The sequence below is a fragment of the Octodon degus genome, unplaced genomic scaffold, assembly GCF_000260255.1.
Source record: "Octodon degus isolate 3935 unplaced genomic scaffold, OctDeg1.0 scaffold00026, whole genome shotgun sequence".
NCBI lineage: Eukaryota > Metazoa > Chordata > Mammalia > Rodentia > Octodontidae > Octodon > Octodon degus.
In genome coordinates this window covers 4,249,230-4,276,918 of record NW_004524602.1, presented here as the reverse complement: position 1 = coordinate 4,276,918, position 27,689 = coordinate 4,249,230, and the positions used below count along the sequence as shown (strand labels likewise).

Below are 27,689 nucleotides of genomic sequence, written 5' to 3'. Positions count from 1 at the left end.
TATCAAGTCACAGTTGATGTCAGTTTCTCAAAGCAGTGTGATAATAAGGGATCTTTCTTTTAAATAATACACAGCAGAGATGTTTGTGGCATTTCAGCTTTTTAGCAAGACTATGTTTTTCTGTTGCAGAAAATAAGAATCATAGAACTGTAATTTTCCCTGTACAATTACAATCTTTATGACAATCCTTACCATTTTTCTATAGTAGGGTATTCTTTCTCCTAAAACATTTCCATTTAAACTAAAATTTGCCACTTCTTTCTAAAGCTTTTTTCTTTCTTGTACTTTGAACCAATAGACTCTAAAAGGATTTTTCCACTCCTTTGACAACCACTGTGAGGCACTCCACCAAGTGGTATAGTGCACAGCTACTAGGGCCATGTCTTTCTTTGTATGAATCTTCTGAATGCAGATGTTTATAAATTAATTATGATAGTGCAAGAGGGTGCTGATTCTAAGTCATTGCAATTGTGTAGCATTATTCCTCTGCTTTAATTTTCTTTAATTTGGTATCATAGTTTAAACTTGGAAATAGTGATTAATTTTACTGCTTTTTAAAGGGAAGAGGAAATTTGTTGCATGCTGCTCATGACCATCCATGAAATACGACTTCTCTGTTGAGAGGCATTATTGGGAACACCAGTGTACCTCTTGAACTTGTAACTGCTGCATATTTTTCAGTGGCTTTTTATGTGGCAGATCACTCTCAGGAGCAAGCGATGTAGTAGTTCTCACATTCTGCTAGTGTTTTTATTTTTTAATAAGGTGTTGTGATTAATAACTTAGTATAATCATATACCCAGTGAGTGTAAATGCTTCATTTGAATCTCTTTAATCTGAAGGAATAGTTGTTTTATTGGGCTTTGGTTTTTTTGTGCTTGTCAGTTTGTTAGTGTTTTTTTAAATTGTGTCTTTCACACTCTTTGCAGAGAGGCGGGGTGGGGAGCGTCGTGTTCTATCAGAATTGTGGAATGGGACCTACTATGAATACTGATATTAGGGAACAGTTATGCATACTTGTTTTGAAATTTAGAATGAGATAAACACATAATAGCAATTTGATTGTTTTTCTAGTGAAAGTTATAAAAAAAATAGCTTGCTTCTAGCCTACTGGTTTTACAGAGATAGTACCTAGTGGGTGCAATCTGAAATGCCAGTGTGCTTTTAGAGTCTTTTCTTTCAAATCAGATATAAATATGATATAAGAGGCAGACAAAAAAAATATTGAAAAGTAGACGAACTGTTAACTTGGTTTTTCTAGGAATGTGGTATTTCACTTATCACTAGAGCAACTCTCTGTTGCATTTTAGGTTGTGATATTCTTCAGCCTGACCAATCTTCCTTGGATTTTCAGGAATCTGGTTGGGATTACAAGTGTTTCCTGTATCCATAGAGTAATTTTTCCTTTTGTGTAAGAATCCACAGAGTAGGGCCAGCCAGATAGCTCAGCAGGTTAAAGCACCTGCTTAGGCAGAAGCAGGGACCAGGATTCTATCTTCATATGCCATGCTGGACCCCGCCCCTGCCTCCACCCTTGGGGCACACTGAGACTGCAAATGCTACTGAGCTTTGTGGTAATCCCAGCACTTGGGAGGCTGAAAACAGGAGGCTCACTGTGAGTCCAATCTGTGTAGTGAGACCCTGTAGACCCTGTACTAGATACATTAAAAAAAGAATCAAGTACTTCATTGGCCCTTAAATAGAAGTTAGTATAATTGAGTTGGAATTGAAGAACTACATATGAATCCAGAGTCATTAATTAAGACGTGAACACTTATCCTGTAAGATTGAGTGGTGAATATGCATAACTTTTATTTTTATAACTTTTATTTAAAAGATAACTTGGATGAAACTTCTGCAAATCAGAGCAAAATAATATTGGTTTTATTTGAAAGTTTAATAGCTTGTGGTGTATTGTTTTGAATATGTAATATATTCACTTAATTGCTTTTTTATAAACACTATTCTGTTTTTTATTAGAATATTACTTTAGCTTTAATTTGAGTGTTACAGATGAACTAGAGCTGTCAGATTTCTTACAGTTGCCTATTTTGTATTTCTTTCTTTTTTTTTCCTTTTTTTTTTTTTTTTGTACAGTAACATCAGGTTTAATCTGCCAAATACACAAGTTAGATTTGTGGAGCAGGTTTTGCCTGGGTGCTGCTTAGTTAATAAAGGTTTCTTGAAATGATCAATAGGTTGAGTTAAAAATGGGTAGTGGCCATGGCCAGATATGTGGGAACAGGGCAGGGAAGGGCCGAGAAGAGGGCTCAGTTGGAGGCCACTGGCCAGGGATGGAGAAGCCATGGGACCCAGGGTATAACCCCTCTCCGAGTAAGCACCCAGGCAGCACAGACTGGGGCTGGTTGCTGCACGTTCCAGCAGGTGCCACTGGCACTACCACCCATTAACGTGCAGTCTACCAAACAAATGGAACTCTTCTGACCCACCTCCCAGGCACCTCCCAACCAGGGTTCTGAATTCTAAAACCAGCAAAAACATTTCAAGCGGTTACATATGAAATGCTATCCTGCATCTTTTTATGTCAAAAGATAGCAGCTGCCTCCTCCCCTAGCCCCCACACCCTTGAACTATTTCTGTTCACCAAGATGAAGAGGTGACCCCAGGCCATGGGGGTTCCTGGCCGTGAGGGGCTGCTGCAGTGGTGCCAGAGCACAAGGTAGGTGAGATGTAGCAGCGGTCCTGGCAGCACAGCCCAGTTCCCTGGCCTCTCCTCCCACAGGCGACACTTACTTATTCAGGGAAAGTGACAGCATCTGTTTTCCTGACAAAGTCACGTCATCTTTTGCTTTCCTCTCCTCTTCCTTTCTTGCAGCCTCTTCCTGTTGTTTCCAGATGATTGCCAGCCAGGCAAGGTCAGCTTTGGCCTGCTCTGTCTTACCAGCTAAATGCATTTTCATGTAGCATTCTTTTGCTTTCTTCTTCTTGATTTCTTCTCATTTTCTCCTTGAAAGCTCTTTTAGCCCATCCAGATCCAGTTGTGTAACCTTTTTGGTTGACTGTGTCACCCTGTTGGGGTTCTCGATGTCACTGAGGCCTTCCACACCTTTGCGTTTTTGCTGGTAGTCTTCATCCTCATCCTCGCTCTCCTCAGAGTCTAGAGATGTCTTCTTTTGGGGGTCCTCTGCAGCCCCATCTCCACCTTCTTCTTGCTCCTCTTCCCTGGCTTTCTGCTTTCCAGCCTGCAGTTGGGCGTCAATTTCCTCAGGGATCATATACTGCCTTGCTCGGCCTTTGTGGCCTCCTTTTGTCCTTCCTTTAGGCATTGCGGCTTCAGTGCCTGCAGTGGAAGCACATCCAGTTGTCTGTTTTCATAAAACTAATAAATTCTCTTTAGAAATATATGTTCATATTTTAAAGTCCTTTACAACCCCAACTTAATACACCTGTTCTGAAGTGTTTCCTTTGTGTATTTGTAGATTTATTCATTCATATTATATAATAGATACTACTTTCTGCAAGGGCAACAAATGACTGTAGCAAAATAAAAAGACATTTCCTAGAATGACCAGTGCTTAGAAATACTTTTAATAAACAATTTTTATTTGGTGCTTCTTTAAAAGAGATCCTCTGATAATTATTATAATATGTTAAAAGCATTTGGAACTTACACTTTCTGACCATGACAAAGTAGTACTAGAATAGCCCATGTTGTATAAACACCTGCTGTAAACAGGTAGACAACATACATGATCTAGATATTTTTAGACATTTGAAAACATGGTAGGACCGTGGTCACTAAAAGTAGAACACATGAGGTGAGCCCATAACGATCTCAGCTTTCTACTTGGAGACACCTTCTGCAGCAGGGCCTCCCCTACCAACAGGGAGCTGTAAACAGACAGTAGTCTTGGTGAGAGAAATCTGGGTTTATCACTAAAAGGTTGGCATTTGGGAAACAGACAGCTGGAGAAAAGAGAAGTGCACAAGGAAGAAGCACACCAAAGTTGCATAGGACTCCTCTTGAGTCATGTGGATCTGTATCCTAGTCTGTCAGTTTTTTTTTTAATTTATTATTTATTTTATTTATTTATTTTGTGTGTGTGTGTGGCCAGCTCAGCCCACCAGGGGGTGGGGCTGGCTAGCATGTGGTGCTAGGGGATTGAACTGCGGTCCCTGTGCTCTGCTAAGCTTGTTCTAAGTAGGTGCTATAGACCACTGAGCCATCTCACAAGCCCATAGTCTGTCAGTTTCTAGCACTTCTTCAGTCTTCCTAATCATATTTTGATGCTTTTGGAAAATATTGGTCAGATGTTTTGTATAGTGTTCTCAGTATGGGTTTATCTGATACTTTTTTTTACAGTTACATTAAAGTTAAGGATTTTTTGAGAAATACTACAAAGCGATTTTCCTTTTCAGTGCACTCCTATCATGGGTACACAATATCAGTGTATCTGACTTGGTGGTAATGTTAACCTTAACCATGTGACTAAGTTGGTATCTGCCAATATTAATCCCTCTGTGGTTGTCTCTGAATCCTGAGGCTCTTTGGTATCCTGAATATAAATTTTCTGTCTCTAGGAGTAAAGATTTGGAAAATTAATAGCTGTTTTTATAGGCTTTCAAGTAATTTCTCTGTCGTTCTTATCATCCCTTCTTCCTAAAGTGCTACCACTTGCCCGAGGTCAGCTGGCAGGAGTCTTCCCCAGTCTGTCCTTCTGGAGGTTCTTATATAGACTCTTTTTCATGTAATAATTTATTTTTTTTCTTCCTGATTTATTTTAGTTTACCCAAAATAGCTCTCTATTTTGCCCAAATGAAGTTAGGGTTGTTCTGTTTATCATTAGGGAATATTAATAAAGTGATGGACCCAGAAATGTACTTGGCCTTCCATCTTAAAACTGAAGCCAAAATAGCATTTCAGAAACTAGTTGGCACCATGTTTCAAGCTTTCAAATACACAAACCTTTGGCTTAGCATTTTCACTTCTAGGAATTCAGCCCACAGAAGTATTTATACATGTACACAGAGACACATGTATAGGAAATTTTGCAAAAAATTGAGAGTAGTGGCCAAAAATATTAAATAATGGCAGCAGTCCACCTGTGAAGAATAATAAGGGAATGATTAAGCTGTGCTATAGCTGTCCTATGGAATATTTTACAGAAGTTAGGAATGCTGAAGTTTGTTTTTATGTTCTGACATGCGAAGCTCTAGACATATTACAGCATAAAGCAGTTTACAAAGCAACATGCTTATTGTACTGTTCCATATTTATGTGCTTACTGACATTTGTGTTGGTCATTTTTCTTTTTTTTAAAAAAAATTTATTTATTTATTTGTGTGTGTGTGTGTGTGTGTGTGTGGCCAGCTCAGCCCACCAGGGGGCGGGCTGGCTGGCATGTGGTGCTGGGGGATTGAACCGTGGTTCCTGTGCTTTGCTAAGCTTGTTCTAAGTAGGTGCTTTAGACCACTAAGCCATCTCACCAGCCCTTGGTCATTTTTCTGTTGCTATACTAAAATACAGTGTCATCAAAAAGAAAACTATTTTACTAATCTAAAACAACCACAATGGTACTGGGGAGGCAGTGAAAAGGGAAACCTTAATCTCTCTACTCTGTGTACTTTTGTATTGTATATAGTACTTTTATAACAAACTTACTGCTTAATTATTTTTAAATAATCTGAAATCATTTAGCAACTGCTGGTGGCTTTCAGGCAAATGGTTTCTCTAATAGATTCTCAGATAGTATCTAGTCTAGGCTTCCCAGACTGGATTACTGTTTGAAGAAGAGATACGATCAATAATGAGAAGTGCTAGGTTGACAAACAAAAAACTATTTTCTCCTATAGCATTGCTAGTCATGATTAACATTAAAAATGCATAGCAAATCTCCAGTCTCCCATATTTGATGTTGTCTTTGTAATGCTATGTCTGTTAACATTTCCCAAAAGTAATGCTCTGTGGAACTGTATGTCTGCTCACACTGCATTTGTGTTTAGAAAAATGTTCATCATGTGGATCTGACTATGCAGATTAATGCCACCATGAACATTCTGAGAATGATCAATTTAATTGATTCCTTTACATAAGGAAATGAAGAGCTAGGGGGAAAGCTTTTCCCTGGAGACTCTCTTGACTTAGGAAGAAGTTCAGAAATTTGAGTTTCAAAATTTCAACTTAAATGTGCTTCATCAGAATTTACTTCACTGATGTGAGAAGTGTCAGAGTACGATGATTGGGTCTACTTAATCGAGTTCAACAGGCCCAGCCAAGAATCTAAGGATTCCCATCATCAGAAACTGTTATAGGCATATGTATGGTGGTTAAACTACTACAAGTAAACTTTTATCAGTCACAGATCCAGAGTATTAAAACAGAGCCATCAACCAATGGAAAACTAGAGTTGAAAGTGAATTCGCAGAAAAACTAGGAGTTGCTCAGAGGATTACTGTAAGTAACACAAGAAAAAAAGAAAACAAAGCCTAAAGCTTCCTGAGGGCCTCACAAAGCTCGCTTCACCTCACTTCAGCCTGGGCTACTTAGGAGCCTAAGTTATGTTGCTGCCAAGCATTTGAGCATCAAGTCCCAGCTAACAATGTTTTTGACGTTGTTTTGGGAATCTGATACACAGACTTCTCAGTTGCCTTTGATTTGAGCCAGACTTACATGGTGTTTATTGCTCTACAAATAGGAACAGTGTGAATAATAAAGCTACCAGTCTATTTTTGTTCAATAATAGCAGGGTAGACCAAGAGTGCAGCATGCCCAGGAAGTGAGTCTAGAAAGTAAGCCTGGGACTAGTCTGGGGAGGACTCTGAAGTGTGTGCTGAGGTGTTAAGACTTTTCCGTGTGTCATTTTGGAGCAGGAGAATGATGTGGTCAGAACTTTCACTTTTAGCAGTGAACTCAGAGGTGCAAGGGAAAGAAACTGAAATAAGTCTTATTTTCAAAGATTTTTATTGCATTTAGCCTACAGAGCTGTATATTTCTTTCATATCTTGGGCACATAGGTAACTAAATAAAATTTGTTACTATTTTTGAGTTGCTTCTAGACATTTTAATTTTGTGAAGATTTTAGATAGATTAGTTTTAAGCTCAGGTATTTTGAGCAACAAATGTCCTGGGATGCCATGTAAGTACTGCTGTTTTATATTAGGAGGAAAGTACTTTTGATAATTTCAAGTAGCCAGTCCTTTCTTTCTTTCTTTCTTTCTTTCTTTCTTTCTGCCTGCCTGCCTGCCTGCCTGCCTTCTTTTCTTCCTTCCTTCCTTCCTTCCTTCCTTCCTTCCTTCCATCCATCCATCCATCCATCTATACTGGGAATTGAACTCAGCACCTTGTGCTTGCCAGGCAGGCAAGCTTTCATTTCTTTCTTTGTTCCTTTTTTAAAAATTATTATTATTTGTTTATTTATTTACTGATACAGGGTCTTGCTATGCAGTTCAGACTCATAGTGATCCTCCTATCTCAGCCTCCCCAGTACTGGGATTATAGGCGTGCACCACTACACCCAGTTTCGGTAGCTGGCACAGTGCATCTGAGGTTCCCGGGCCAGCGCAACATGCAGCACCAGGGCTCGAACCCAGGTTCTGTGCTTGCCAGGCAGGCACTTAAATTGCCAAGCTATCTTTCCAGTCCTAATTTCTTTATTTTATTTATTTGGTACAGGGTCTTGCTACACAGCTCAGACTCGTAGTGATTTTCCTGCCTCAGCCTCCCCAGTACTGGCATTATAGGCATGCACTACCGTTTTAAACAACTTTAATGACTATAACTTACATAGTATAAAATTCACCTAAAATGTTCACCACACCCCCAGAAGTCTTCTTGTTTGTAGTTAAGTACATATCCTAGCCATGGTCATAGGGAGTCTGTGATTTGCTTTCTATCTCTATAGAAGTGCCCTTTGTCCTTTGCAGTCATTTTGTATAAATGGAATCACATAATGATGTGATTCCACATAATATATGGTCTTTTCTGATTGCTTACTTTCATTTAGCGTAGTACTCTTGAGATTGTTCATATAGTAGCACAAATCAGCATTCTGTTCCTTTTATATAGATACTCATTTTGTTTCTTTTAATGAATTGATAGTCATTTGGGTTGTTAGCAGTATAAACTGATATTATAATGAATATTGTTGAAACAAATGCTCATCTTTGTGTAGATAGTTGTTTTTATTTCTCTTGGTTAGATTCCTAAGAATATAGAATTCTGAATCATAGAATATATTTTAATAGTTGCTTCAAAATATTTTTAGAATATGATGTCCTTTCTAAGACATTTTGTATTGACTGCTGACTTCCTTAATTTGAGTAACACTTCATTTCATTGCATCTTTTTATCATCTATTGACTATTAGGCATTTTTAATAAAATTTTGAAGCAGCTGTGGGTTCTGATTCTTCTCCCTGTTCCCCTAGCAGTTCTTGTGTTGTTGTTAGGTCACTTTCATGGACTAACTCTCCCTTCCTCAGAGTGTGCAGCCACTGATGTTTCTGCTGTTTGGGGGTTTTATTGTTAAGTTTTTATTTTCTAAGGGTCTGTATCTATAGATTTGGTTTTATAGGGTTGACCCTGGTATATGTAGATAAGCATGTGGCCAAAAATTAGTCACAAGTTGTGCTCAAATACCTCAATAAGCCTGCCACTCTAACTTAGTGGATGTTTGTGTGGTTTGGGGAATATTTTTCAAACTTTGAGCTAAGTTTTGGTCTGCCCCACCTTCTGCCTTCTATCCGGTGCTCTCATGTCTTCTGACCCCCCATGCATGGGTTTCAACTGCCCAGGTTGTGTGCAAGGCTTGGGCCTGCCCCAGTCTCTGGAGCACTTAACCTGGGAACCTTCTGTCACTTTCTCGCCTCATGGCACACCATGCTCCATAACAAGTCTATCATCCATTGCGTACCCCTAAAAAGGTCACATCCTCAAGCTGGGGGAACATAGGCATTGTTTTTACCTGAAGTATGATAGTTTCATAAATAAATGGTTCTGTACTTGCTATATGCTTTTGATCTACTTGCAGTCTTTAACAGTTTATTCAGCTTTGTGGTTCTTTTGGGGATGAGAATCTGCTAAATTCCTTAAACCAGTCCAGAGTCCCAATATATGGAATTTTGCCTTGGATTCTGAGGCACCTTAACTGCCTCTTTGACTCTTTGCATATGTCTTTTACCTACTCAGCAAGAATATGAACAGCAGCAATAGAACTCATGTGGGGAATGAACACTGAGACTATCATAAACATGTATATTTTTCTATAGTTAAGTTCATTAGGCCATTTACAATAACTTGGCATTTTTGCACTCATTTCGTACTTAATTGGTAAGGTATGTTTGCTTTGTAAATGGTATGTTATTTATTATATAAACATTTACACAGTATATGATTTAACAGCTAAAATGATTAAAGTAATTGACTTCTTTTACAAGATTCTAGAAACACTGGTCTTTGTTGACTAACAGTTCCCTGAATTTTCTTCCATTTATTAATTTGATAAATATTTGTGTATCGATCATCTAGGCAAGTACAGTAAGTGATAAAGCAGGCACAAATCTTGTCCTTCAGGAGTATGTAGGTTACTGTGTTTAGTGTGAACAGGAAATGGTAGAAGCCATGAGTAAATTACAGACCTGGGCTGTAGAAGTTCAGTAAGGTGCTAGAATTTTCCTGAGTGATTCAATTGCCACCCCTTCCTCTTTTATATCTCCCCCTTTCCTCCACCCCTCCCCCTCCCTCCTTTCCTCTTTCCTTCTCCTTTCCCTCTCTCCCCCACCCAAGTATTTATGAAGAGGAAGAAAGCTTCAGTTTAAGAGGAATGGAAGGGGCTCCTGAATGGGTAGTCTCCCTACCTTTCATACTTACGTCCTTTTCCTGTTACCCTTTTACATCTGGTTTTGGTAGTAAGCAGCATGTACACATTGCTTCCACACATACTCTCTGGCTGTTTTCACATTTATGTCAGCCTACAACACAGGGAGTGTTACTGTTCTGCATTTACACATATGGAGACTGATAATCAGACAGACTGACTTGCCCACCTTGCACTATTAGGTAGTGGCAAGATCAAGTTTTTAGCATAGGATTTTGGTCTCTTTTCAGTGTTGTCTGCTACCCTCAAAGGCCATTCACACTTGACTTTCTTACATTGACTTGTTTCAGTGAGTAACGTCTAGAGAAAACCTTGATTACATTTCAGAGCATTCTGCACTCCTAAAAATGTTTCCATTGAAAAAGAATAGGAGAGGATAAGTGATGTTTCCAAAGTAGCAATGCAACAAGTGGTACATCCAGACTGGAAGTCAAGTTCCCAGCCTCCTACTGGTTACATACAGAGGCCTCTTAGACTGAAAACGAAAATTGGTTTTACTACCATGCCACTTACTGTCATCTAGGGTAATTGTCTGTCTCTTTATATAAGATAAACATCAGGTGAAAGTGCCCATTTCTTAAGGTTATTGTGAAGCTGGGATGACCTACAGAAGGATTAGAGTACCTTGTAGAAGTGGTGTTGGATCACTCTTTCTCCATTTCTACCTATCTAGAAACCTCAGGTTGGCTCTTCTCTGCCATTTCCCTTAGAGAGTTGATTTCACCTGGCACTTTTAAAAAAAATAATGTTTTATTTAGATTCTTACAGTCCCAAATTTCCAGGTTACTGTCCCTGCCACTTCATTCAAAACTAGGGCCATACTTTTTTTGTTTTTTTCTCTGCCTCTCTTCTGATTTTCCTATTAAGTTTATGGTTCAGTGGTATGATTCCTGTTTTGGGGAGTGCTGGGAATCAAACCCAGAGCTTCACATATATGGGACAGTCACTATACCACTGAACTTGGCTCTTACCACTTGGCCCTTTGACACAATTCTAATTAATGCGCTCTTTTAATTAAAAATTGTGAGATTAAGCTTTGAATTTCTGAAGTTGGTTTTAGGTTCAGCATTAGGCATTAACTTCTAAAATCAGAACTCTCCTACAACAAAATGGGTAGCCTTGAAGGGTATCCAAGTCACCCTTGGCTACAGGTATACAGACAGAGGCTTTGACTAGTGCCACTGCTTCATCTCTGTACCCAGTCCCTGAGAGTCAGTAGCCATATTATCCATCTGTATTATATACATTCCATAGTTTGATAAAGTCAGCTGCCTATTACATTTTTGTGTCTGAAATTTTTCATTCAAAATTTTATACTGTCATAATGAAATAAATTGATAGGATGCAAAATGAAGTATAGTTTAGCAAAGTGAGGAAGGTTGTCACTTCCCTGAGTCCACACAGAGAGCTGAGTTTAATACTGAACTTTAGACTAAAGTTGAAGGTGCAGCTTTTGGACATCTTGCAGGACTGAAGACAGCCCAAGCTCTGCAATGAGATCCCAGAAATCTGGGATGACTGTGGAGGGTAATGGCTTGTCAGTACTACATATGTTCTATATTTCATAAAGCAGAAGATATTGCTGCCAATCATATTATGATATTTTATATACAAAGTTTGATAGATGTTGCATTCTGCTTTTAAAATTAAGAAAATTGAGGCCGGTGATATGGCTCAGTAGGATAAGCGCTTGACTGGCAAACGCAAGGATCTGAGTTCAATCCCCGGTTCCGCCAAAAAAAAAAAAGATTAAGAAAATTACTTGAGCACTGCTGTGTCCTTTGAGATGTGTTATTCTCAGCTCTCACCCTCTGTCCCTTACCCACAACCATTACAGTGACCAGGAAGTCTGCTTGCTCTGCAGTGGTGTGTTGGAATAGTGCCCATTAGTTTTTAGTGCTCCTGGCCTGCATGTTAGCCTTCAGTTTAATGGCCTTTTTTATGTTCATTCATTTTATTTTATTTCCCATCGTGGTTTTGTTTATTTCTTTTTTGTTTTTGTTTTTTCTGTTCTCTTTTTAAAAACCGTCGTGGTTTGCCCTTCATATTCCCCAATGTTTGCACATGACAAGATGTTGCCATCCCAACATTACCTTCCACTTCACTGACCAGTGCCACTACTGACCATCTAGCACCAGCCACAGCGGGACCACTGCCTTCAGCGCCTCGAGATGTTGTGGCCTCCCTCGTCTCTACCCGCTTTATCAAACTGACATGGCGGACACCTGCATCTGATCCTCATGGGGACAACCTCACCTACTCTGTGTTCTACACCAAGGAGGGCATTGCTAGGTAAGTGCTGGTGGCCTGCAATTAGGTCCATACTCCCAGATGCCCTAGTTATGCTCTCCCAAGCTCTGTATTGTATAGGATCTATATCACTTCTCAGTTCAGAAAGTATGGTCACTGTCCTACATCGTTCCCAATTTTAGGTAATGAAATAAATTTTCATGCAGACCAAAATGCTGTTATTCTTCCGTATCTTTCTGTGGCAACATGGAGAGAGGATAAATAGAGCTACTTAAGCTGCAAGTACTCAGATATAACCAATTACTCTTATAAGATTCAGTTAACACAGACCTAGAAATTAAGGGTGCCTTAATTTATTAAAATAATATTAAGTGAATGTAGGCCTGCACCCTTATGTGGTGCAGGCTGCTGAGCTCCAGATGTCTCCTTGATGATGTCAGAATAGTTACAGTGACTAATTTTCCAAAAACAGTGTTTTAAGTCCCTATTTCCACCCCTCTTTGGAGCTCACATGATTTCTCCATTGTTTATAGAATACCCACAATCTCCAGACCACTTTAGTCCACAGCCTGGCTTTAATCTGTCCACCCTCACCTTCTTCCCCCAGTTGAACTCACTTTCTAATGACACCAATCTCTTACCACTGGGGGCCTGCCCCTTAGCTCAGTTCTTTAAGTGGCTGCTTCAACAATGCAGTCAGGCTCAGGTTGCTGTGGTTTGATTCCCACAACTCAAGCCAGCCAAACCTGCCCTGAAGGCATTCGGAGCAAGAAAAAAGAAAAAAAAAAAACCACCCTCTTATCATTACAGCATTTACACACCTTTACACCTCCACCTGAGCCTCTCAGTTGCTTCCCTCTCCTTTACTTTACACCAAAATAAGAAAGATAAAATACTGTTTTAGTTAAGATCCTAACATACCGAAGAAGCTCGTATTTCTACTAGGGTGCTTACGTTTGATATATACACATTGTCGAAGCCAGACCAGTAAGCTCAGCAAAAGTAGAATTTCTTTAATACTCAGTAAGTTTGAATGACATTGAGATATGTGAGTGATATAATTTGAGCCTGATAGATGGTAAATACTGTTGTATTGGTTCCGTTCCCATTGCTGAAACAAAATACCCAACACTCACAAATTAAAGGAAGAAAGGTTATTTGACTTATATTTTCCAGTATGTTCCACCCAGAGTCAGCTGGCTTTGAAGCAAAAACAGCATGGTAAAGGGCCTAGCCAAGGACAGCTGTTCGTCTGGCAGTCAGGAAGCAGAAATCCAGGGGAGGAGCCAGGACAAAGAATACACCCTTACAGGTCACACCCCCAGGGACCTACCTGCCTCTTCTGACCAGACTCCACTTCTTAACAGCAGAGTCAGCTATGAACTCATCAATGGACTAAACCGCTGAAGAGTATGGTGCCCCATAATCCAGTCATCTTACAAAAGCCCCATCTCTGAACATTAGACTTTCAGGGAACATTTTAGATCTAAGTCATAACTGTACTGAATGTTTAAAACATTACTACCAGCCCAGAAGTTTCAGCCTCAGTGTTAAAATATGTACAGTAGATCTTGAAATCTCATAAATATTGGAGTTCACAGAATGAAGAAAGCATTTCATAATTCCTCAGCATAACAAGGTCTGTTTTCACAATAGGGCCTTTGCCATTGTTGTTCCATATACCAGAAATACATTTCCCTCTCAGAGAACTCGGTGGCTTCTTGCCTGTTTTCCTCAGATGACACCTCCTCAGGCCTTCCCTGCATTCCCTCCAGCCCCATGTGCTTAGGTCCCCTTCACCTCATTTCTGTGCCAGTTGTTAAATTTTTAGAAAAATTTGCAAGCCTGATGACATGAATTGGCAATTGGAAATGGTTTTTGGTGTAGGTATTTACAGTGACCAAATCCATAAGCCAGCTTCTGTTGTTAAACATCTACCAGAACAGTGCTGTTGTTGCATCGCCCTATTTTTGTTGATTTGGGTTATTTTGCTTTTGTTTTGGAATTTTTTCTGAGCACTTACCAATCTTTAAAACTTTGTTTTGTTAATGTATTTATTGTCTTTATTTTATTCAATGGAATATCCCCCTGTACTTGGAATAGAGCCTGGCACGTAACAGCACTAAATAAATGCTTACTAGGTTATAAATCAATTTTAGTCATTGGAAAAGTAGATTATTCATGAAATCATGTTGAGATAATTGTCCCTTGCTGGGAAAAATAAGTTCTCATTTTACATTGTGTACAACATAGATAAAGAGATAAATACAGGTAAATATAGGTTAGGGTAATGATAGATAAATATTTTGTAATTTATATTAGAAAAATATAGAAATCTTTTTATTTGGGAAGTGAGAAAGGCTTTTTTTTTTTTTAAATTTATTTAGTATGGGGTCTACAGGGTTTCACTGCACAGATCAAGATTCGTAACGATTCTCCTGTTTCAGGGGAGACTTTTTAAGAGGTAGAAACCCAAAAGCCATGACAAGATAGATAACATATATGTCAGCATAAAACTCTCATGTGCTAAAGCATAAACAAGTCAACATACCAAGTGACAAGTTAGAAAAAAATGTGTAGCATTTATAAAGGATTGTGTTGACACTGATCTATATTAAGAACTTTAAGGGCTGGCCAAATAGCTCAGCGGATTGAAGTGCCTGCTAGCAGGTGCAGAGGCCAGTGGTTCCATCCTGGGCTTGTTGTGTGGGCCCCGCCCCTGGGATGCACTGAGCCAGCGATTGAGACTGGGCATTGCAGTGATTCCAGCTCTTGGGAGGCTATAAACAGGTGGATCACTACGAGTCTGATCTAGTAGTGAGATCTGAACACCCTGTACACTGTTCTGTAAAATTAAAAAAAAAGAACTTTATAAATCATAAGTTAAAAACAAGTGTTCCTAGAGGCAAATGATAAAAACAGGCAATTCTGAGAAGTTAGTGGATTACCCATGAAACTTTAAAACGTATTTCGCTGTCACTAATAATCTTGAAAATGCCAAAATTGTTTGGTTTTTAATCTGTATGGCAGACAAAATTCTATATCTAGTACTAAGTAAGTTGAAAAGCGGCAAGAAATGTGAGGCTATTGGTGGCAGCATTAAGTCTTTAGGAAAGGTGATCTGATTGAACTTTTTGCAGAACCAGGGATTGAACTCAGGCCCCTGGGCTTACCAGACAAGCACTTATTCTACTGAGCCATCTCCTTGGCCCCCTGGTTGAACTTTTAAATCTGTGTGTGCATGTCTGGAGTGGTACTGGGGAATGAACCCAGGGGCTTCACACTGAGGTACATCCTCAACCCTTTATTTTTGCTTGGAAGTAGGCCCTTGCTAAGTTGCCCAGACTGGGTGAACTTTGCAGTCCTCCTGCCTCATCCTCCCTGAGGGGAGGAAATGGGGTTAGGGAAATAAATCCTCTATTGTAGCCTCTTGAGTGCTGGGATTATAGGCATGTGCCACCACGCCCAGCTTTAGAATAGTGATTTTCAACCAGGGACAGATTTACTCTCCCTGTCTCAGAGATTATTTGGCTGTATCTGGTGACATATGCTTATTGTCACGGCTGGACTAAAAGGAGTGTTTACTGGTATTTAGTAAATGCTTATAGACCAGGGATGCCGGTAAACATCCTTTGATGTATAGCAGAGTCCCCTGCAGCAAAAACTTATGTTGTCCCATATCTCAGTAGTATAAGGTTGAGAACCCTTGTGTGAAGTTCATAAGATCCATGTCAGTGCCTACTTGCCACAATCAGGCCTCAGGGTTGTGAAGAAGTAGAACTAGAATTTATTTTTAACTATATATGTAACTTTTTTCTTTTGTATTTTTAGTAAGGATCTACAGAGTATCACTACATAAATCAGACTAGTGATCTGCCTGTGTTCAGCCTCCCAAGAGTCGGGATTATGACTGCATACCACCACGCCCAGTCTCAGTCGCCATCTCAGCGCACCCCAGGGGCAGGGCCAGCACGGCAAGCCAGGGATCAAACCCCAGCTGCGTCTGCCTAAGCAGGAGCTTTAATTTGCTGAGCTATTTATGTTACTTTTGTATTCATATATTTTAAATGAGAATTTACCCCTTCTATTTAAATTTTGGATAATGGGTCATGCGTTGCAGTTAACAGAGATGACTAACAAATGAATTTTGACTTGAGAGAATTACAGAAGTGAATTGTCAGGGACCAGCAAGCAAGATAAGGTATGTAAAAGTCTAGCCTGCCTGACCAGAGATTGATTGGTAGGACTGGAAGTTTGGAGCCAGAGGTGGAATACCAGTAAGAATTTTAACATAACATTTAAGATATAATTTTAAGACTGTAAAGCAGGTGTACATTGTGATTACATTAAGCAGTTTGTCTTAGCAGTACTGTGGGAGCACTACATAAGATAGAGTGGAGGAAATGAGGCCAGGGAGATAAATTCGGTAGTTATGTTTGTTTGCTTGCTTATTTATTTATTTATTTATTTATTTATTTATTTTGCTGTACCAGGGATTGAAGTTAGGACCCTGTGCTTGCCAGACAAGTGCTTATTCTACTGAGCTATCTCCCCGGCCCATAGTTACATTAATTTAAACATGTTGCCTGGGTGGTAAGTTTGGTGACAATGAGAACAGTGATGTGGAGCAGATAAGTGAATTTGGGGAATACCTAAAAGGAAGAATCAGACCATTTTGTTTGGTTACTTCATTAAGCTTATGTTTCCTGAACAGAGGCAATGAAGGAGTAGTAGTAAGCAGAATTTATTTAACCTTTCTAAGCTTAAATGTGCTCATCTAAAAAGCAATGATAATAAATTACTTCACAGGCTTAATGATAAAATAAGAATTCCAGCTAAGTCTGCATTAACATTGCCTTCATTTGCAAATTCCACTTCCTGTATTTGAAAATTGGACCACCAGGTGGCACTATGTGCCTTGGCCAAGAGCTGTTTTTTTCTTGAGTACTTGAGTTGCAAGAGACTGAAAGGGGTCTTTCCTCCTTTTTGGTTATGAAATTTTTATCCTTTTTTGTTTTTAGGCCTTTTATTTAAGCAGCAGTACTTTTCTCAAATCGGCCATTAAATGAAGAGTAGAGAGTAACCCATTCCTGATAGCTTTTTAGAGATCCTTAGAATCTAGCCTGGGGCTTGACAAGCTGAGGATCCTAGGCCAAGTGAGAGCTGCTATTTGCATGGCTCAGGAACTAAGAATGGTTTTTATATTTTTAAGTAATTACATTTTAAAAGGTTATGTAAGTATGTAATGGTTTCCATTTTGCCTCTTGCCCTATAAATACTCACTATTCAAGGGCTAGGGAGATAGCTTACCAGCATAAGTGCCTTCCTGGCAAGTGCAAGGTCCTGAGATTGATCCCCAGTACAAAAAACAAAACAAACAAACAAAAAATGCTATCCAGCCTTTTAATACCCACCCATTTCATTATTTCATGCAATACATAAGGAAAATGGGGCCCAGAAAGAGCCAGTACTTGCACACAGTCTTCAGGCAAGCTAGTATCGTTGCTACAACTAGAACTGGATCTCCTAGTATGATCTAGCGCTGTCTTAGTACAAAGTATATTTTTTTTATTTTTTTCCTTTTTTGTTCTCTCAGCTGTCTGTCATATTCTAACCTAAGTCCCTTTATAACTATGCGTTTATAATAATTGGTTTTCTAACACTTGTTGGATCTTGTTCCAAAAGCAAAAGATTTTCTGGGCAGAAACTTGGTTTGGGACTTTAGACAAATCTAGTGGGAGAACCATCTCAGATTCTGTGTCTTTCATCTTGGCAAGTCATCTCTGTAACTGATTTCCTTTTCATAATAATGCTTCTATGCAAAGTTTTTTCTGGTTTTAATAACTTTATTTTTCTAATTTTCTCTTTTTACACAGGAACAAACAAGATATACGCAATATCTCTGTATGATTTACACATCAGAACACACACGTTCTTTTCATTCATTCATTCATTCATTCATTCATTCTATATCTGTGGGTGAAGCTGCTTCCCTATATAAGCATTCAGCCTATTGCTTTGGTAGTGGGTGAACATGCATGAGGCAGACTTTCCCTTATGAGTACAATAGCCAGACCCACAGCAAGTCATCTTTCTAAAAGAGAATGTGTTTAAAATTTTTATATAAAGGATGAGCAGAAGAGTCTTAACTCTTTCTTGGAGATTTTAGTTGAGTATGAAACATAATACTTTTTAGCACTCATTTGTGATCAGCGCAAGTATCAGAAACCGCAATGTGTAAGAAATCAGTTGCTATTCTCCTTTTAAATCCTGTGATTTAGAGGTCAAAGACAAAAATACTAATTATAAATACCTTATAACATGGACTACCAGACTCATTTATGGTATTTGTAAGATTTTAAACATTTCAGTTCAGTTTGAAAATAATTCAGAAGAAATATTGAAGTATAAACAATTAGTTTATTACCACAACATTCTGTTTTAGTGAGCTTAATTAATGAAACTACCTCTAAATATTGAAGCAGTGAGCTGCATCCCATAAGATAGCTTGAAGAACTGTTGAACACATTTAAATTTCAGTACCAGTATTAACATATAATTATACAGATTGGTAACTGCTCCCATAGACCTAAACAAATTTTAATTGGCAATTTTAGGACAAGTTAGCAGTACTTTAAAATAAAAATTTTGATTTAACAGATTAGGTAATTCACAATAATTTTTTCCAGAAAAGTTTAGAGTTCTTTTAATTTTTTTGAAGATAGATAGAACTCTTCTCTTCCAGTAATGACAATTCTTAAAGGCAAGCTGTCTGAAACGATTCCTTCCCAACATTTGTTGAAGACTCACGACATACTCTGGATTTCTTTTTCATAGGTACAGTAGTCTAGGTGTAATTAGGGTATAATTTGGACATGCAGAGCCTAAGACAGCCTGGAAGCAACCTTGCTGTGAAGAACTTAGATCAGTGATGGCAAAGCATTTAGAAACAGAGTTCCCAAACTGCAGCCCCAAGCCCACCTATTTATCACACAGTGCCAACATTGCAATGAAACCTGCTTACTAAGGTTTTTGTTAAAACAAAAACAAAAATGTAAGCCTTAAAAGAAAAACACAATAACCTGAATGCCATATAGTCACCACCACTGACTTAGAGAATTGCTTTTACATTTGCATCTTATAACATCAACTAGACTACCAAACTCATTTATAGTATTTGTGAATTTGTCAGACATTTCAGATCTGTTTGAAAATCATTCAGAAGTAATACTAAATTACAAAACTCAGTGTAAAAAACTCATTGTCACAGATCATCTTCTTTTATAAATTGGATTACATGTGTACTTTTAATGTTTGTGTTCCCAATTTAAAAAGTGCCAACTTCTAGCTTTTTTAAATTAAGAGACTCATTTAAATATGCATTCCTTGATATTTTCTGTGAAAATTAGGTGCTACCAACAGCTACCTCCTGTCTGTTTCCCAGGAGTTATTCCTTGGAAATCAGTTACTTCAAGCCAGGTATGATGGTGCACACCAGAAGGCTGAGGCAGGACGATGTAAAATTTTCAGCTGGACAATTAACTGACTTAGTGAAACATGATTTGAAAACTAAAAAGGTCTGGGAATGTAGGCAATTGTGAAGGTCCTGGGTCCACCTCACCCCAGAAAAGCCCTTAATAATTTCTAAAGCCTTTGAAGTTGACAGCCAGCTACTCCATTTGAAACGGTCTTAAGAAGAACCCTTGCTTCTTCTAAAAGGAAACAGAAAGCGGTATCAATAACATCTACGCAAGAACATTAGCAAGTTACAAATGACTTCCTTCTTGGCCAGTGCCCATATTTTATTATGTGTTGTTATATCCCCAAAACATTATTTATTAATAAACTTCACTTAAATTGTTAAATTTTGATGTGAAGTGGACATTTAAACTGTATTTTCCATAGGCATTCCTAAATGATAGTTTTTCTTTCCAAACCCTTTTCTGTCTAAAGGGAGCGAGTTGAAAATACCAGTCACCCAGGAGAGATGCAGGTAACCATTCAAAACCTAATGCCAGCGACCGTGTACATCTTCAGAGTTGTGGCTCAAAATAAACATGGCTCCGGAGAAAGTTCAGCTCCACTACGAGTTGAAACACAGCCTGAGGGTAAGTCTTCATCTGTTGGCCAGCCCTTCCCAGGAGACTTACGAAGGTTTACCTTGTAGTTAGCCTTGCAGACCACTGGGAGCAGAGATAACGGTATTTGCCTTCAAGATCTTTATGAGTAGAGAAGACAAGGCGAATTTCCATCAGACAGTAGCAAATAGTGTAATTCTACTGATACTTGTCTGCGTATTCAGGCTTTATTGATTCTGTAAGAAAGACTTGGCCCAGATACCTTCCTGAATCAGTCTGATCCTGTCTACTCTGGTATCTGTACAATTGTGGTTATGAGTGTCTTTTATGAATATTTGCCATAGTGTCTTCTAGTGCCTTGTACATAAAGTGGGTATTCATAATTCTCATCAACTGGATTGTCCTGTCTTTATCCATATTCATCTAACAGATTGCCTTGTTAAAAGGTTTTGAAACCTTTATTTTGCACATGTGCCCTTTTGTGCTAAGTAGTATTGCTTCTTCAGTAATTACATTTAGATTTTCTATGACTGAGACAGGTTGACTTACATTTGTAATTATTGAATTATTGAATACCTTAACTTTTGGTTGTATACCACAGGCTGAAATGGTAAGAAACAATCAAGTTATACATAATGCTTTTTACACTTGAAGCTTTCTTCTACATTTGTGCCTTCTTTTAATACCAAACACTTTTTCTTCAAAGCATTCTCCATTCTACTTGTACTATTAACTGTAATTGCTTTTCTATATTCATTGACCATAAGTAAAAAGATTTCCATCAAGTAAGATACATGTGAGGTACGTTTGTGGAAAACTACTGGCCCAGGAATTAAACAACCTGAATGAATTTATCAGTGAAACTGTGGAAATAATTCAAGGATCTTACTCAGTGGATAAAACAGATGTCTTTTTCTTGTCACAGAGACAGAATTTTTACCACCCAAAATTAAAGGGAAAAAGATTTATTTGGCTCACAGTTTATAGAGATTTCAGTCCAAAATAATCTCTTAAGATGGTGACATCCAAGGAGAAGAGCTAGGAAACATGACAGAGGCAAGCCATACAGTTACATGTACAAGATGGGTGAGGCAATGATCCTGAGAATCTTCAGAAGATTTTCAAATCTAGCAGTTAATTGGAAGGATTCTCACCCTGACTATATATACTGACACCTGTGAACTAACCAACTGCACTGAAGATGGCCATTTGTAATAGTAGGTTCATGCTTGGAGTGCCTGTCATTCTGGTCTTCTGAATACGTGCTGCTTATCATGACACACCAGTTGCTGCCGTGATGTCTCTTGGGTAGATGATTGTTTAAAAAGGAAGGGGGTGGTGAATGAAGGCAGGAGACAGGAAAAAGAATGTTGCGGGACTGTCCTGCAACAATGTTGTATATGGTTAGATTTCTGGACTTATGTGTAAACATATATAATTCTTTATTCCTATTTTTTAAATAAATTTTAAGTGTTAAAATTTTTTTGTCATATTCTGTAGGGACTTAAAGTTTAACATATCAGTACTTGATGAAAAATACCTGTTCCATGTTATGCCTAAGATGTTTGATATTCAGACAGATAGGTTAAGCTTAACAGCCTACGTTATATGATAATAACAATAAGCTTCTCTTCTGGAGGGTTAACAACCTAAGTTTGCAGACCAAAAATTAGAGAAAAAGGAGAGCCACAAAGAAAGCCAACATTTTGGCCCTAGCCTTCCAAGGTCAATTAAGACTCAGGACATATGAGAACTTACACTGTAACACCATGTAACTCAGTTGCATCCCAAATTTTCTGATCAAGGAGATTATGGGGCCAAAGAGGAAAGTGATCGATGATGTAGAATGTACCTAAGGAGAGTTACATGGAGAGAAAACATTCTCTTCAGGCTTTCACAGAGAGCACATTAGCTAAGCAATGGCCATGACTCATCCACATGGCTGACACTGACAAAGAATCTACAATCTGAGGTATAGGGTCTCGGGAAAAATCCTGAGGGGATTTGATTGACCTTATCAGATCCAAAAGCTACAATTCTTGTTACGTAGGTCTTGCTTTATCTTGGTCTTAACCATCCAGCAGAAAAGTATAAAAATTAATTACAAGAAATAAAGCCATGTTGTTATGTTGAGCTGTAGGGGACTCAGGTCAACAACTTCTAACATTGTCAGTCAAGTGGAAGACCCAGTTCTATTATGGACTACTGGACTATTGTGGAATATTTTGCTGAGTTCACACACCTATGATAATTAAATGATGGAACTAAAAAAAAGGGGGGGATATAGATGAATGACCATTTTGTATCTGTGTATTCAAAATGATTACAATATATAGCCACATTCTCATAATTCAAGAAATAGATTTGTTCTAATAGTGTTTGTAAATAGGATATTATGTCTGCATCTTGTACAACAAATAACCACTAGGAAGGCAGTATGCAATGTGTTAATTATTGGAACTGTCCTACCAATTTGATTTGAAATTGTCTCATTGCTATTTGTTTCTCAATAAAATACAGAAAGGGGAAAAAAAAAAGATGGTGACATGGCAAACAGGCCTTGTAGAGAAGAAACAGTTCTTGGTAGGCATGTTACAAAACAAGCAAGAAAGGGACCATAACAGCATCTTTCTGTCCCTTGTATCTTAGGGTAGGTAGTGTTCACATCCTTAATCTTAGTATCCTTGAGCTTAGCTTTGTACCATTAATCAATCCCAACCACCTCTGAAAAAGTCCCACCTATGACTGCATGAAGCTCTGCGTGGGGGGGAGGGGTCTAGATATAAGCCATAATACCAGGTAAAGTCAAGAAGCAGTGTGGTTTACTACTTTTTACTGCTGTTTTTTGAATGCTCTACCAAATTACCCATTAAGCTTTTGAGCTCCTCCTGTGCGGGGTATGATTCAAGGTTTTAGACATACAGGGATGAGCATGGCAAGATTTGTCCTCTTAAAGAATGAGAGGTATAAATAGAAGACCATGAAGATTAGGAATCATACCTAGGCAAGAACATTGGGCATCAGAGGGCTCAGGGGCCTAAACAGTAGAATTTGTTCTCATTGCAGAGAAAAGATGTTGAATTTCAGTTATCTGTGTTTATGCAAGCTCAGAAATATTCCATTTGATTTCAGGTTCATTTACCCTTTATTAGGTTGTATGTGTAGGCATCATACATGACAGATACTGTGATTCAGAATAAAGAAAAACACTATAAAAGATAGGTAAGTTAAGGCCAGATTGAAAAGGTTGGGTCTGAGGTTGACTTTGAAGCATTTGACTTAGCCTGAGCATTCTTAGGGAAAGATGCTACATGATGGGAATCCCAGAAATAGTACCAAATGGTCCACATGCCAGTAAGTCATCATCGTAGTGAAGACCCCTGGGTTTGATCCAGTGCAGAGTTCTGGAAGCCTTAACTTTTATCCACAAGGTGAGATGAGACAGTAAGTAAAACACAGGGCAGTGTGAGATGCTTCATCGCAAAGGAAGAGAGCAGCACAATTACTCATTCAAAGAGTATGTGTAAGAAAAAGATTAAGAATATAGGTAGAAGGGCAATAAGTTCTGCTGATGGTGTTGTGGAGTTGGAAAACCACCATTATGTGTTTTGTCAGAAGAGAAAGGAAGCGGAGAGAAGTTTGCATTTCAGCTATAGGTCTGCAGCTTGTGTGAGGGAGGCATAAGTGTTAGAGTCAGCCTTTGGAAAATATTTTGCATATTTAGATTCACAAACCAGTTATAAATTTCTTCCATTTATTATGCCACCTTACAGCTGAAAATGAAAAATTCATTAGTGCCTTTTTTTTTTTTTTTTTTTAAGGATATTTGCCTGCATTTAACCAGTGAATGTATTGAAAATGATTTCAAGTGAATTTAGGGACTGTTGCATTTTCTTTCCCCTTTACTAAGTTTTTGGAGGTTTTTGTTTTTGTTTTTGTTTTGGGGTTTTTTTGTTGTTTGGCTTTTTTTTTTTTTTTTTTGTTTTTTTAGTACAGGGTCTTAAGACACTTATCCTCCTGTTTTCAGACTCCAAAGTGCTGGGATTACAGGCACACAGTACCATGCCCAGTCTCAGTTGCCATCTCAGCATACCCTGGGGATGGGGCCAGCACAGTGCACCAGGGATCAAACTTTGGTCCTCTTGCTTCAGTCGGCTGAGCTATCTGGCTGGCCTTCCCCTTTACTAACTTAAAAGAAAGTTTTCCAGGTTTCCCAGGCAGCAGAAGTGTGATAAATCTCACCTGTCAGGTGGTACAAAATATACCCTTAACTTTAGATGAATAACATAAATCATGACTAAAAGCAAACAATTGTTAGACTATTTTCAGGTTTCTCTAGTTTGGTAGCAAAACAAATCTTAAGTTGTAGTGCTGTTACAAGAAAGCTGGCTTGTCTTACATTTTGGTTTTTCCCTTTTCCAGCTCTCAAATCTAATTGTTGTCTATTGCAAAGAAACCAGCGCCAGAGGAATTGTTTTCAAATATAGAATGTCTGCCAAAGTGTAGACATGGGCGACTACCCAGAATTTGTATACAAATTGAGACTAGAGACTGTCAGAAAAAAAAAAAAAAAGGATATTGCAGGAAAGTCAGTATGTGAGGTATTACAGAAATTACAGTCAGCTAGAAATTCTTCCAGTTGACCATTGAACAGCCTGTGAGTTGACCAACAAGCCATTCATCTTGTCATGCAGTCTACTGTGGGTATTTATAGTAATCTTCTTATTGGTCTCCTTGTTTTAGAAGCAGAAAGTCCTCAGTACCTGTCTGTACTGCTATAACTTTCCCATTGTTTGAGAAAGAGTCTTAATATCAAAGCCTGACTTGAATGCTTCACTGATTATAATTATTCAATAAATGTTTTTAAAAAATTTTTTTTCGTCTAGTCTTGTTCCTTTACTTTTGTTCTTCTGCGTATGTGTTTATATGTCCTTCCTAAACACATCTGATTATGTCATGTCTTGTTCATATTTCAGTAATCACCTAATACCTATTAGAAAAAATACAGACTCCAGAGCAGGACATTCAGAATTCTTTATTGTCCAGCACACATCATTATTTGCCTTATTGTCTCTTTCACATCCATTCTCTGTTGCAACCACCTGAACCATGTAACACTCTTGCCCATGTGTCCTTCTGAGTGTTTACTGGAATAATTTACTCCTTAATATCAGAAAACTGTTTATTCTTTTTGACTCCAGGAAGTCTTCATGACCTCCTTCTCTCTCACAGCAGAATTGTATACTTTGTGTTTTCATTGCAACCACACTGAAGTCTGTTCACACTCATTATGCTATTAGTAGCTGTTTTTATACCCAACTCCCATCCCAAACCACAAATCTTCTGTGAACAGGGACCCTGGCTATTGCCATCCCCAGAGCCTGCCATGACTTCTGGCAGAGGAAAGATCTCTTCTTGTCCTGGTTCCAAAAGCTAGCATTTTGTAAACCACAGAACAGTCCTTTTATACATTTTAAAAAAATAATTGAAGTTAATTCACAGATAATTTCTGCTTTCCACATTAGTCATAAAAAGAAAATGAAATTTTTATTATCCTAAAACCATATCAATTAAATCAGTTGCTTTCTTGGCTCTTAACGGTTTCTACAACACAGCCTCACATAACAGTATTGCTGAGAATAGTTACTGAGGAGTGTGGTGAATCTCATTTGTATCTTCCTCTCTTAAATTGTCTTTCCAGTTCAGCTCCCTGGCCCTGCACCTAATATCCGAGCTTATCCAGCGTCACCTACTTCCATCACTGTCACATGGGAAACACCAGTGTCTGGCAATGGGGAAATCCAGAATTACAAATTGTACTACATGGAAAAAGGAACTGACATTGAGCAGGTATAAAATGCAGTCATTTAGAAAACATTGGTTAGAATAGTACAGTTGAAATATTTTCCTAAAACTCAGTAGTTGTTTGACAGAGGGATAGGGGTAAAGTATATAGGAAATGAAAAATTGATGGAGTCTTTCTTTGAACTTAGATTTATTCTGTAGTTTGTTTTTTGTTTTAATTTTTTATGTATTTGGTACAGGTTCTTGCCACGCAGCTCGGCCTCATAGTGATCCTCTTGTTTTCAGCCTCCCCAGTGCTGGGATTATAGGCATGCACCACCACACCGGATCTCAGTGGCTGGCTCAGCATGCCTGGAGACAGGGCTTGTGTGGCATGCAGTGCTAGGGATCGAACCCAGGTCCCTGGGCTTGCCAAGCGCTTAGACCACTGAGCTATCTCACCAGCCCTATTCTGTAGTTTTTACCAACAAGGGTCATAAACAACAAGTAATACTTCTCAGTAAATTGCCAATGTTTATCATTAATTTTTTAAATCATTAATATTCTATAAAAGGAATAATACTATTGTATAGAATGTACAATACCTATAGTTAATTGTTTTGCAGTCCATCTTTTGGCTTGAGATGTGTATATATGCAGTATTTTTATTTTATTCAAGGATGTTGACGTTTCAAGTCATTCCTACACCATTAATGGTTTGAAAAAATACACAGAGTATAGTTTCCGAGTAGTGGCCTACAATAAACATGGTCCTGGAGTCTCCACACAGGATGTTGCTGTTCGCACATTGTCAGATGGTGAGTCTTCCCTTTGAAACAAAATATCATGCTCAGGGCCCCTCATAGTATAGTACTAAGATCATGGGCTTAAATTTCAGGAAGATTTAGTTCAGATCCCAGTTCTTTAGTTCAGATTCCCTTACTAGTAGGTGTGACTTTGAAGTGGCTTAACTTTGCTCAGCTTTTTTTCTTCACATGTAAAACATAGATGAGTACCAGCTTCACTGGGTTATTGTAAAGATTCACAAAGAAAGTACGGAATGTATAGCATCTTAATTGAATTGACTCTTAAGCATTTACAAGTTTAGCTGAGGGTTCTGTGTAAGTAAATGCAGTTGCTTTTTCATTGAATTGAATACAGACCACCTAAAAGGTATTGGAAAGCTAGCTGTACTCTACTCAGCTATCATGGTTACTTGCTGGATTGATATTTTTAACTGTCTATATTTTGTGACAGTGTATTCCTCATATATGACTGCATTCTTAAATTATATGTACATATTGATGGCAGTTACTTTTCAAACAACAGCTTGCCAAAGAGATTGAATAGGTCAAGACTGGCATTTAAAAAATATTTTTACAGTAGAAAATACCATAACTCATTGTACTTAGGCTGTCATATTTTATGAAACTCAGCTAAGTCCAGAACCAAGTGTTTTATTACCATGTCTTATTTTATATTGCAGTATCAGGGATAGAACTCAAGACCCTGCGCTTGCTAGACAGGCACTTATGCCACTGAGCTATGTCCCCAGGCCCTTTATTACCATGTCTTTAAAAATTGTGTGTGTGTGTGTGTGTGTGTGTGTGTGTGTGTGTGTATCTTAATATTCATGCTTCAGAAGCTATAGTTTGATTCCCTTAAGCAGATGATCAGACTTAGCATCACCAATAAAGAACACTAGACTGAGGTCATGTGCCTCCGGTAGGCTGCACAGAGGA

General features: G+C 38.4%; 1 protein-coding gene and 1 pseudogene across 1 annotated transcript in view; one reads left to right on the top strand and one right to left on the bottom strand.

The window, feature by feature from the left end:
* Positions 1-27,689, top strand: part of Neo1 (neogenin 1) — a 213,878-nt gene that overhangs the window by 134,109 nt on the left and 52,080 nt on the right. The window contains exons 11-14 of the mRNA XM_023712423.1: positions 11,968-12,127; positions 20,039-20,193; positions 25,865-26,013; positions 26,627-26,765. Coding sequence (XP_023568191.1) covers positions 11,968-12,127; positions 20,039-20,193; positions 25,865-26,013; positions 26,627-26,765 — 603 coding nt within the window. The remainder of the gene's footprint in view (positions 1-11,967; positions 12,128-20,038; positions 20,194-25,864; positions 26,014-26,626; positions 26,766-27,689) is intronic.
* LOC101560033 lies at positions 2,751-3,287 on the bottom strand (annotated as a pseudogene).